The sequence below is a fragment of the Schistocerca americana genome, chromosome 6 (genome assembly GCF_021461395.2).
Source record: "Schistocerca americana isolate TAMUIC-IGC-003095 chromosome 6, iqSchAmer2.1, whole genome shotgun sequence".
Classification (NCBI taxonomy): Eukaryota; Metazoa; Arthropoda; class Insecta; order Orthoptera; family Acrididae; genus Schistocerca; species Schistocerca americana.
In genome coordinates, this window is record NC_060124.1 from 119,362,507 (window position 1) to 119,375,622 (window position 13,116).

The 13,116-nt window shown below is 43.0% G+C and overlaps 1 protein-coding gene across 1 annotated transcript in view; it reads right to left on the reverse strand.

Moving 5' to 3' along the window:
- Positions 1-13,116, reverse strand: part of LOC124619610 (mitochondrial basic amino acids transporter-like) — a 243,155-nt gene that overhangs the window by 51,869 nt on the left and 178,170 nt on the right. Inside the window, exon 4 of the mRNA XM_047146113.1 lies at positions 7,813-7,896. Coding sequence (XP_047002069.1) covers positions 7,813-7,896 — 84 coding nt within the window. The remainder of the gene's footprint in view (positions 1-7,812; positions 7,897-13,116) is intronic.

The following is a 13,116-nucleotide window of genomic DNA, read 5'->3' on the forward strand; positions in this document are numbered from 1 at the left end:
TAATACTATCACAACCTGTTAATACGATCGTTTGCTGACTCGGTAGCTGTAGCTGTGTGAAGGAAGGTGACACGAGGTGGATTCGGAAGACAAAAGCTTCTCCGCCTTACGTTATTACATTGGTTTCTTTTTTTAAGTGTTGCGTTCTCCTTAGAGCGGAGTAGAACGGCAGTTGAACCACTATCGTTATGGCAAGCCAGTTTCGGGCCAGAGGAAGGGACATGACACCGTGTCCCAGGTAATACCAAGAACGAGTCTGTTTCCCCTCTCGCACCTCCAACAGGTTGGCAGGTACAGTGCACCGTGCTTGCCACCGCGTCAGTAGACAGTAACACGCGGTATCGGAAGTCAGTAGTTCCTGCGTTCTTCAAATTTATTTCAGAAGTATAGTGTTTTCAAGTGTAAGAGTGGTCTGTGCTCGTCAGCTGGTGTTGCGAACTAGAGTTTTTGTATAGGCCTTGCTTTACTAGCAGTGTGATATGAGTCAATGAGACGTCACTCCAAGAAGAGGTCATCCGAGAACACATGCGCCAGCAGAGATAGGAAGATACTAGAACACGAGGGAAAAATTGCCGCCCTTCAGGCTGAGTTAGACAAGGCCAGGAGAGATCTTGACAGGTTAAGGAGGGAGAAAGGTAAAGAGAGGTGGGAAGTGGCAACAGGCAACAGGTCGAACAGGCCTAGAACTTTGTCTGACAGCTTCGTGGTGAATGTGGAAAATACATTTGACCTGTTGCTTCAGTTAGAAGCTGGTGAGCCTCAAGCAGTTGCAGGTGTAGACAGGGCACAACAAACTTTCAGCAGGAAATTGAAAAGTAAGAATGTAGGGAAATCAGTAAAGAAAAAGAAAGTGTTGTTGTTAGATAGTTCACATGGAAGAGCTGTTGGCCAACTTTTGCAGGATGAACTAGGGTCAGAATACCAGGTCACCAATTTTTTTAAACCTAGTGCTGGTGTGGAGAAGGTGACAAAGGATTTAGGATCACTTTGCAAAGATTTCACTAAGGAAGACACCGTGGTTATAGTGGGTGGGGCAGGTAATAGTACTGACAGAGATCCTGGGTACAGTGTAGAGTGTGACCTGGCAAAGATTGCATCAGCATCGAAGCATACTAGTGTTGAGTTTGTATCTGTTCTTGGGCGCCATGACCGACCTCATTTGAACTCTTCTGTCAAAAGAGTTAATTTGGAGTTGGAAGGGCTGCTTATGTCGGGTGCAGGGTCACACATTGTTGTGGTTCCTGTTGATTCTCTCAATAGGTCGGATTATACTAGGCATGGCCTTCACCTCAACACGAAGGGGAAGGGTAAACTGGCTGCTAAAATAGCAGGAAAGTTAAAGAGGGGTGGCACTGTCATGAGTGATAAAATACCAGTGGTTATAGGTTTCAAAAAAGACCCTTTTTTAGGGTAGCGAGGACAGAAAGAAACCAAATTTTAAGAGAGGTTAGGACTGACACAAACCTTCAGTTTGAGAAAGAAACCAAAAAACATAATTCTAGCTTATTACATCAGCATAAACAGCTATTGGTTAAGAAGTCACCAGATATTTTAACTCTGCCCAATTTTAACTCAGTCAATGTGAAATGTCAGCTATCTTTATTGCATCAAAATATTCGAAGACTGAGAAATAAAATTAATGAATTAATTATCTGCATAGATGAATTAGAGTCTTCAAACCCAGCTGACATAATCTGCCTCTCTGAACATCATGTGACCACTGGTATAGAACTTTTAAGTGTTGCAGGGTTTAGGTTAGCATCTCACTTTTGTAGATCAAAAATGGAGAAAGGAGGAGTTGCCACATTCACAGGAACTGTCATAAATTTGAGAACAGACATTCCCACGAGGTTCCATATTAGGACCCTTACTTTTTTTGTGTATATTAATGACCTTTCATCAGTAACATTACCAGATGCCAAGTTTTATTTGCTGATGATTCAAACATTGCAATAAATAGTAAATCAGGTGTAGTCTTAGAAAGATCGGCTAGTAAAATATTTGTGGTCATTAATCACTGGTTCCTAGCCAATTCTTTGTCACTAAGCTTAAAAAAACACACACTAGATGCAGTTCAGAACTTGTAAGGGGTGTCTCACGAGTATATGCCTAACATACGATGACAAGCAGATAGAAGAAGTGGACAGTGTTAAATTCTTGGGATTACAGCTTGATAATAAATTCAACTAGGAGGATCACACCACAGAACTGCTGAAGCGTCTTAACAAATCTCTATTTGCAATGCGAATTGTGTCAGACATAGGGGATATAAAAATGAAAAAGCTGGCATACTATGCTTACTTTCATTCCATAATGTCATATGGGATTATTATTTGGTACACTTCATCAAGCCAAGCGAAAGTTTTCCAGGCACAAAACGTGCAGTAAGAGTTATATGTGGTGTGAACTCAAGAAACTCAAGAACATCCTGCAGAAGCCTGTTTAGGGAACTAGGGATACTAACTACTGCTTCCCAATATATTTATTCCTTAATGAAATTTGTCATTAAAAATATATCACTTTTTCAAACCAACAGCTCAATTCATGGAATCAATACTAGAAATAAGAATAATCTTCACAAGGATTTAAAGTCACTTAGTCTTGTACAAAAAGGTGTGCATTATTCAGGAACACACATTTTAAATGACTTGCCAGCAGCCATAAAAAGGCTTAACAACCAATGAAATTCATTTTAAGAGAAGCCTAAAGGATTTATTTGTGGCCAACTCCTTCTACTCCATTGATTAATTTCTCAGTAGAACCAGCTGATTTCTGTGTATATATCCATAAGTACAATATAACTTCTGCACAATTTGAGTGCAGTAATGTGTTCACTGTAAATAAGTGTGTGTGTGTGTGTGTGTGTGTGTGTGTGTGTGTGTGTGTGCGTGTGTGTGTGTGTGTGTGTAGCGTGTGTACGTAAGTACAATCTAACTTCTGCACCAGTTCTGTGCCGTAAAGTGTTCATTGCAAATAAATATTTATTAGTTGTATTACACGTTTATTACCTTGTAAATAAATAAAAAACCTTTTTATTTTAAATTCAGTGCATTAGTATTTATAAAATGATACTTTCATATAGCGTTCATTAAAAAATGACGACCATTTCACTTGGGACGTGTGGAATGGTACATTAGCTTATTTGTTTGAGTTGTAAATATTTGTCATGTATTGTTGTTTTTCTGACATGTTCTACATCCTGGAGGACCTCCTCACTAGGCATCAATTGGAATGAAAGTAAATATAATCTAATCTTAAATGGTGCCAGACGTTATAAGTGGATATCGGATGCACGGAAAACACCACAAATTTGTGTGCTCATACTGGAATGTTTTAATCCGATTTTAGATGTTACAAGAGTGATGAACAGAGCAGCCACTGCACTTAACATTAAAATATTTGTAGTGCTGAGAACAGGAAAGGAGAAACAGATGAAGATATACGAGAATGACGAAGCAACACCAGGTCTTTTTTCTGTAAATACTGGACAAAAAAAAAGACGAATAACGAAGAGGGTCATATTCCAGCAGGATGCGGTATGAAGATATGTGTATTTCTGTTGTCAACGCAAGAAAACGCTCGCTTTAATATAAATTTCTTTTTTTAATAATTGTCAACCAATGCTGTACAATCACAATAAAGTCATGAGATGTTCAATTGACTCTTTTATTAGAACTGTTGCGCGTTTCGAGATTAGACCCATCTTCAGACATCACAAACTTTAACTCCTTCCTAACCAAGGAGTTGCAGTTTGTGATGTCTGAAGATGGGTATAATCCCGAAACGCGTAACATGTTCCAATAAAAGAGTCAATTGGACATCTCATGACTTTATTGCGATTGTATAGCACTGGTTGCCAATTAGTAACATAAAAATAATCACAGGCCTCAGACGGGATTTTATGTCCTGTATATCATGAAATTTCTTTTTAGTATGAAAGAAGTAGAGCTGATCCAACAGTCCACGGGTGTGTTACCGGTTCGTAGCGTCCAGCCGGCACAATGTTTCAACAACCAGTCTTGTCACCATCGCCAGGTGAGCAGACAAACTGATCTCCTGGGGGCTTGCAGTAGACATAACCCCCACGCACGGCACTCTGCCCTCCGTCCGCAAATGGTTCAAATGGCTCTGAGCACTATGCGACTTAACTTCTGAGGTCATCAGTCGCCTAGAACTTAGAACTAATTCAACCTAACTAACCTAAGGACATCACACACATCCATTCCCGAGGCAGGATTCGAACCTGCGATCGTAGCGGTCGATCGGCTCCAGACTGTAGCGCCTAGAACCGTACGGCCACTCCGGCCTGCCCTCCGTCACCAGCCGAGGGCGCATGAGACGTGACTGGAGAGGCGGCTGAGTCACCGACCGTGGCTGGCGACGCCAGACGCCACGGCCCGGATGCGTCGAAGTGGAGGCAGGCAGTGAGGCAGCTCTGGCCGCCAGCTCGACATTACTGAGAGTCTACTCCTGAATTAAACTCAGTCATGGTTCTCAAGCCTTACCGGTCTTACAGTCACAGTATCTGTTAATAAGATTGACTGTCCCTGGTCCGTATGTAGATGCCTCTCTATCGACCCAGTCCAGTCGGGGCCCACGAGAAATACGGGTCGCCGCAACGAACTTGTGATGTCTCACAAGTCACCTTGTCGACCATACTTCGCAAACGCTAGGCTCCTTGCAGGGCCCAAGAAAAGTGAATAGATCACTGAAAAGGTACCCAATAAAGGACCATCTTCGTCGTATCCTATCAAGAGATAGCATGCACTTCAATGCGCAGTTAAGAATTGTTAAACTCGTCTGAAATAGTTACTCGCTACTGGCCAGAGACGGCTGCTGGCAGTCGTAAGACTTGCAATGTCATGTGCTGTGGCGTACGTGACACTGCCAGTCCTTCTCGTGGTCCTCGGTCCCAGTATCGACGTCGTCGTTGAAATCATGATGCGTTCGCATTAATAGAGCGAGTCTCGAATAAACAATGTTCTGCGACCGTCAGCTCGTAAGGATAGATTGGTGAGTGTGCCATTGGTGTGCTCGGCAGCGATCTTCGATGGAGCGCAGTGGTTTTCCAATGTACATCTTGCATTTTGGCTCGGAATTCGATAGAACCCCGACTTCCGTAAAATGAGGTTGTCTGTGATGTTCCTCAATGATGTCCTTGTTTTATCAGGAGGGCAGAAGACTGTTTTACTCGATGCTTTTTTATGTTTCACCCGATTTTTGGCGATATGGTATAAAGGCTGTGGCGCCAGACTATTCCGTTGTATCAGATAGACCCCCCCTACAATGCAAAAGATTAAAGAGAGTATTTTGTTCCATCGGAGGAAACTAAACCGGACCATTACAATGTCGACGAAATGGCGAAAGTATACACTGAGGTGACCAAAGTCATGGGATCTAATATCTTCTCGGCGCTCCTTTTGCCCGGTGAACTGCAGCAACTCGACGTGGCATGAACTCGACAAGTCGTTAGAAGTCCCCTACAGAAATATTTAGCCATGCTGCCTCTATAGCCGTCCATAATTGCCAAAGCGTTGCCACTGCAGGATTGTGTGCACGAACTGACCTCTCTACGATGCCCCATAAATGTTCGATGCGATTCATGTCGGGCGATTTAGGTGGCCAAATCATTCCCTCTAATTGTTCAGAATATTCTTCGAACTGATCGGGAACAATTGTGGGCCGTTGACATGACGCGTCGTTGTTTGGGAACATGAAGTCCATGAATGACTCTTCAAGTAGCCGCACATCACCATTTGCAGTCAATGATCGGTTCAGTTGGACCAGAGGACCCAGTCCATTTCACGTAAACACAGCCCACGCTATTATAGAGCCACCACCAGCTCGTTAACAATGCTTTGTGAGGTCTGCACCATACTCGAATCTTACCAACAGCCCTTACCAAATGACATCTGCACTCATCTGACCAGGTCACGGTTTTTTAATAGTCTAGGGTCCAAGTGATATGGTCACGAGCCCTGCAGAGGCTCTGCAAGCGCTGCCGTGCTGTTAGCAAAGGCATTCACGTGCGTCGTCTGCTGCCATGTCCATCAACGCCAGATTTCGCCGCACTGTGCTAACGGGTACATTCGTCGTACGTCCCACATTTCACGCAGTGTTGTTTGCCTGTTAGCACTGACTACACTACGCAAATGCCGCTGCTCTCGGTCGTTAAGTGAAGGCCATCGCCCACTGCGTTGTCCGTGTTGAGAGGTAACGCCCGAAATTTGGTGTTCTCGGCACACTCTTGACACTGTGTATCTCGGAATATTGAATTCCCTAACGATTTCCGAAATGGAATGCTCCATGCGTCTAGCTCCAACTACTAGTCCGCGTTCAAAATCTGTTAATTCCCACCGTGCGGCCTTAATCATGTCGGAAGCCTTTTCACATGACAACCTGAATCCAAATGACAGCTCCACCAATGCACTGCCCTTTTATACCTTTTGTACGCGGTAACATCGCCATCTGTACATGCGCATGTCGTTATCCCCTCACTTTTGTCACCTCAGTGTATAGCGTAATCATGCTTCCCCATACCACACCTTTTTCAATCTGCATCGTCTTATGTAGGCCCAGATGAAGAGTAACTTCCCCTACGGCCGGTTAAGGACCTCAAGACGAAAGCAGACATGGGTTACGAGGCTCATTATGACAATAACGTTGCCCTCCACTCGTTCAGCGTAGAAATGTCAAAACTCGCAAGCTACCTATTTTAATTATTTCAATTGCTCTATAATGAGTAATGATAAGTAATCGACGGAGCGCTGACCATGCGAAAGTAAATGCTCAAAATTCTTGACTGTGCAAACTGACCAGACTTGAACTGAAAATTATGTGTTATATGTATTAAGGATACACTCAAATGCATGAGTTAAGCAAATTTCCTCTACGCGTAATTGCTGATTTTGGTGATGAAAGTGTTATAAAGTTGGCTTACGCTGCCTTGCTTGATTCCGTTCAGTAATGTCACGTGGAATAATTTTCTGAGCCACATACAAGCAAGGTTTTCACTACACAGAAATATGGTGTCAGTCTGATGTCTGATCTCTATAGGCAAGTGTTTTGGAAAAAAAGAAGACATCCTCACAATGCTTTTGTTCTGTTATGAAGTTTGTTGTGAAGAATCACAATGATCAAACGAATTTCGTGCTTCCAGCCGGTCGTCATGCAATACGTCCCATGATATTTAAACTTGGCACCTGTTGGCTGTCTTCGATGGCTTACCTGCGTTTAACCGGTAGGTAACCTGTTGAAATGTTGTGGGATATATTGAACGACAACTGGCTACAAGCGCATATTTTGAAGATTCAATTTTCCGTGAAAATTTTAAGTCGTACAGGAACCACCGTTTCAGATCACTGGTATTATTCACAAATATAGCACTAAGAACAGCAATTCTCTCCACCAGTTACAACTTAACCTTCTGCAGAAGGGGACAATTTGTGCAGCCGTAAGATAGTTGACACATTCCATTGTGAATTAAAGGTGTTAAAGTAAATGCTTTTAAATACAAAATGAAATCATTCCGCTTGAGAACTTCTTCTACTCCATAGATGAATTTCTCAACGGATGATATGAGTGTATGTCTGTGTGTGTGTGTGTGTGTGTGTGTGTGTGTGTGTGTGTGTGTGCGTGTGCGTGTGTTTGGATTATATTCATTAAACTTTATGATTGGTCAAAATAAAAAATATATGTTTATGTGAATGTAGCCACGCTTTCACAAAGGAAAAGTATGTTATTGTAAAGCTACTGACACGTCCACGACATTCATATGCCCACGGTGTGTGAATGATAACGAACTCAACTTACCGACTCCCTGTGCAAAATGTGTGTGAAGCAGTCGAAGGCTCCTCGGTAGGCAGGTGCGCGCTGGTTCTGCGTCTGAAGATGTACCTGTGCAAGGAATGCAAGGTTAGCTCCTCTGTCTTTAAAAGCAACATGCTTGTCTCTGGCTGACTAAAGACATTACCATAGGAAACCATTCATATACGCATACTCTAGGACGAAACATTTTCTCCTTCGACTCTGTAAATAACCTATCATGCTACGCTCTTTGGACTTTTATTTTCGTATAGCAGCAGCGATAACGTTTACAATTTCAGTCGTGTAATAGCTTAGAATACGTTAAACAGGTTGTCTACAACGATAAAAACACATTGCCATTTAGATCAGATCGGGAGGTATGCGATCCGTTATGTTGAAATATGTGGTTAAACAGTCCTAGACCAAGATCGGTAAAACTCCTTTTTCTGATAACTAGTTTCAGGTGAATGACGAGCCATCTCCATATCTTTAGTAGCTTTCTGCAACCTCCCTTAGCCTAAATTGGCATATTTACGTTGTTTTCGACATTGTCGAATCCAGAGATATCCGATTTATTCTGTTAAACAATGGCTCGTCAATGAGCTGAAACTAGTTATGAAATAAAGAAGTTTTAGCGAACTTGAACTAGCATTGTTTATCCACACATTTTAACGTAACAGATCGCATGTCTTCCGATTTGACAACGTCAAATAACAAAGTAAATATGCTAACTCAAACTAAGGGAGATTGCGGAAAGCTGCTAAAGATCTGAAGATGGCTCATAATGAGCTCAAACTAGTTATCAAATAAAGTAATTGCAGGATCTTGTCCTAGGATTCTTTATCCACATACCATCATTTTGAATGATCCCCTGTATTAGGAAAGTTCATAATTAAGAAGGTAATTCTAAGAGAAACCGTTTACGAAGGTGTTCCCTGGGTAAGGGAGAAACAGCCAAACTGCGAATGATAGAAACAATACCAAATGAAAAACACTAAGATTTGCCGAACATGTAACGAAGTGGTCGTAAGAAACACTGTTGACAAATGATGAAAATCAGTCAAGATATAGAACGGACGAAATTGTTTGCTAATGTGCGCAGGGAAATGTTACAATTTTTTCAGAATTAACTCCCTAATATCTCTCTAAAACTACCGAAGAGTCTACAAAATGCTGCCGGTCCTAGCCTTGATGAAGGGAAAACCCTGAAAAGTGATAGGGAAGGGCAACGCTTCCTCAGCAAGTGCACAACTGATCTCTTAGAGGTACACGAGTGGGTGGGGGGTAGGACAAATTCTGCTCTTGGGGCGGAAAACTGACTCTAAAGGTGGATGAACCATAGATGCACAACAACATAGGTCGGAGAAAGCAACGGAAACCACACTTTTAAAAGTCCGACTGGGTATCCCATGTATCAGCATGATTGGATTGGAGGTTGGTTCAGTTATTCGGAGGTAAAACTGCCTCTCATTAGATCTCCGGAAGACGAGAGCTATAGAGAGGAACAAGCGCATTTGTCAGTGAGAACTGCAGCATGGAATGTCACTTCTCTTTGACAATGAGGCACATTAGAAAATATTAATGCTTGTCTTCGGGAGTTGGGAAGGGAGTGAAACGGGACATTGAAGTTACCCATTGATATATTAAAAAGAAGCGCTGACAAATACACAGGTGATTACAATGTGAAGACATAACCTTGGTACGCGTCGGTGGCAGAATGAAACGCTGTTACATTAATAATTTTCGAACACGACCAGCAACAGCGTAAGTTGTTAGTTAAATGCTGAAAGCACAAGGAAAGATAGGAGCAAAAGTAATAAGACTGTCAAAATGTGCAATGAGAGCAAAATGCTACACTACTGGCCACTAAAATTGCTACACCAAGAAGAAATGCAGATGATAAGCGGGTATTCATTGGACAAATATATTATGCTAGAACTGACATGTGATTACATTTTCACGCAATTTGGGTGCATACGTCCTGAGAAATCAGTACCCAGAACAACCACCTCTGGCCGTAATAACGGCCTTCATACGCCTGGGCATTGAGTCAAACAGAGCTTGGATGTACAGGTACAATTGCCCATGCAGCTTCAACACAATACTACAGTTCATCACGAGTAGTGACTGGCGTATTGTGACGAGCCAGTTGCTGGGCCACCATTGACCAGACGTTTTCAGTTGGTGAGAGATCTGGAGAATGTGCTGGCCAGGGCAGCAGTCGAACATTTTCTGTATCCAGAAAGGCCCGTACAGGACCTGCAACACGCGGTCGTGCATTATCCTGCTGAAATGTAGGGTTGGCAGCAGTCGAACATTTTCTGTATCCAGAAAGGCCCGTACAGGACCTGCAACACGCGGTCGTGCATTATCCTCCTGAAATGTAGGGTTTCACAGGGATCGAATGAAGGGTAGAGCCACGGGTCGTAACACATCTGAAATGTAACGTCCAATGTTCAAAGTGCCGTCAATGCGAACAGGAGGTGACCGAGACGTGTAACCAATAGCACCCCATACCATCACGCCGGGTGATACCTTCCAATGTGCGTTTACCGCGATGTCGGATGCGACCATCATGATGCTGTAAACAGAACCTGGATACATCCGAAAAAATGACGTTTTGCCATTCGTGCACCCAGGTTCGTCGTTGAGTACACCATCGCAGGCGCTCCTGTCTCTGATGCAGCGTCAAGGGTAACCGCAGCCATCGTCTCCGAGCTGATAGTCTATGCTGCTGCAAACGTCGTCGAACTGTTCGTGCAGATGGTTGTTGTCTTGCAAACGTCCCCATCTGTTGACTCAGGAATCGGGACGTGGCTGCACGATCCGTTACAGCCATCCAGATAAGATGCCTTCATCTCGACTGCTAGTGATACGAGGCCGTTGGGATCCAGCACGGCGTTCCGTATTACCCTCCCGAACCCACCGATTCCATATTCTGCTAACAGTCATTGGATCTCGACCAACGCGATCAGCAATGTCGCGATACGATAAACTGCAATCGCGATAGGCTACAATCCGACCTTTATCAAAGTCGGAACCGTGAGGGTACGCATTTCTCTTCCTTACACGAGGGATCACAACAACGTTTCACCAGGCAACGCCGGTCAACCGCTGTTTGTGTATGAGAAATCGGTTGGAAACTTTCATCATGTCAGCACGTTGTAGGTGTCGCCACCGGCGCCAACCTTGTGTGAATGCTCTGAAAAGCTAATCATTTGCATATCACAGCATCTTCTTCCTGTCGGTTAAATTTCGCGTCTGTAGCACGTCATCTTCGTGGTGTAGCAATTTTAATGGCCAGTAGTGTAGATATGTGACTTTATTTCTGCATACTTAACACCTGAAGGGAGCGGACTAACTTCGCTTCTGGACGACATCGTCGGCCGCGACGATGGCTCATCTTACCAAGCGCACGGAGTGTGGATACGGAATCCGGCGGCAGCAGCGGCTGGAGAATATGATTTCCGCCAGCTCTTTGTACTTAATGCTGAAGTACGGACATCCTTCCACTGGCAGCAAGGTTTGTCTCATCTGTCATCTCTCCTGTCCCAATCTGAAGTACTTAATCTCCAAAAATCTAAAATGACATCACTAATCTATAAAAGTCTGCGGTGAATTCATTACTCTGCAGAGACGAAGACCGAAGCGTTCTCCTTCTGGTCGCTCTAGAGCTTTGTCGATTTTCGTCAGAGCAGGAGCTTTCTGGTCAACGGTGGGAAAGATTCCGAGTGCCGACCAGTAAACCTCAATAGAAGACATTAAACAATTTCCTACTCTTGTAGATTTTCTAGTGTTGAACCGATAGGACTCTTAGGTATGCAGGAGGGCAGAAAATCTCTCCCGTTCCTCGGTACAGTTTTGTATGTAGACACAGTGAAAAAGCGCGGACTCCCCAGAAAATAAGATTATGACCTAATAGGAAATCTTGGTTCTGAAAGTTTTAATTGAACCTCATTCCGGGGAGTCGTAACAAAAATTCACAAGCCCTGTCAGAAATAACACCTAGCTAAAGATCCCTTATCTTGTTAAAACCTTCTGCAAAGAATTCCATGTTTCTTTCGGCTGAAAAAGATAAGTGTAACGTGTTCCACATTGCGAGAGTGGGCTGGAGAACGAGAATGGCTGCAAATGCCAGTCTGTTTACCTGGGGCTGCGCTTTGTCTGGGGCTCAATATTTTTATGATGGCAAATTCCTCTTAAAAGAATTCCTTTTTTCATGCAGCCAACTTCTAAGCTTTCAACTCTTCGAACCCTTCACCATGCTACATAGGGAAGGCAAAGAAACAATTACAGAAATGAAAACAGCCGCTGGCAATGCTGATCCAGATCTGCAATTACAGAGCGGTGCAAATGAATGACTACTTGATCAAGGGAATTTACATATCATCCTCTGAAATATGTTGGTGGACAGTTTCAGAGAAAATGGCCATATTACGACAGGTACGTGAAAATCTACTGCAACGACATAAGTCATTTACCTTTTTAGGTAGCAAGATCACTGGAGATGGAAGAGGGAAAGAAGGAATAAGAAACAGAGCTTCCGAAGCAAAAAGTGCCTTCAATAAAATGAAAGTGATATTGTACTAGTTACTTAGCGGCCTAGAAATCGGAAAGAAGTGTCTGAAAACATATGTCTATAGTGTGGTATTGTATCGCTGTTAGATTTGGGCACTGGGGACTGATGGAAGAGAAACACTGGATTCTTTTGAGATGTGGCGTTACCAGCACCTTCTAAAAATCAAATGGGCTGATAAGATCACGAACGATGCAGTCTTGAAAAATGTGGAAGACAAGAGGAGTCTATGAACACTACTGTTAAAAAGGAGCTTTCAGATTGTTGATCGTATATTGAGATATGACGAGAGCTAAAAACAAAAATAGAGGGGTATGTCAATGAAAAATGAGCTAGAGGCATACAGCGACTGAAGTTCTTAGATCAAACGATAAAAGATGCAACACCTACAGAAAAATGAAGAAGGCAGAAAGTCATGGAGACTTTAAGACCTACCACCAACCAGACTGCTATCAACCAATCCTCGGAGTGAGCACTAAAGAAATGAAGATACCACTCTGCACACAATTTTTGAAAATTACAGCCCGCGTTTACTTTGTGTCAAGTAGAATGATCCTCGAAGGTTTTGTGTTAGAAACAAGATATTTAAATAATCACTGTAACGAGATTCGTATTAGTGGCTTCCTTGTCATAGGATAATCAGTATTGTCACTACTATGAGTTAAGCAGATTCCTCAGGTAAAAACTGTATGAGTGCTAGATACTTTTACGTGAGAAATATTACTTATGCTGTT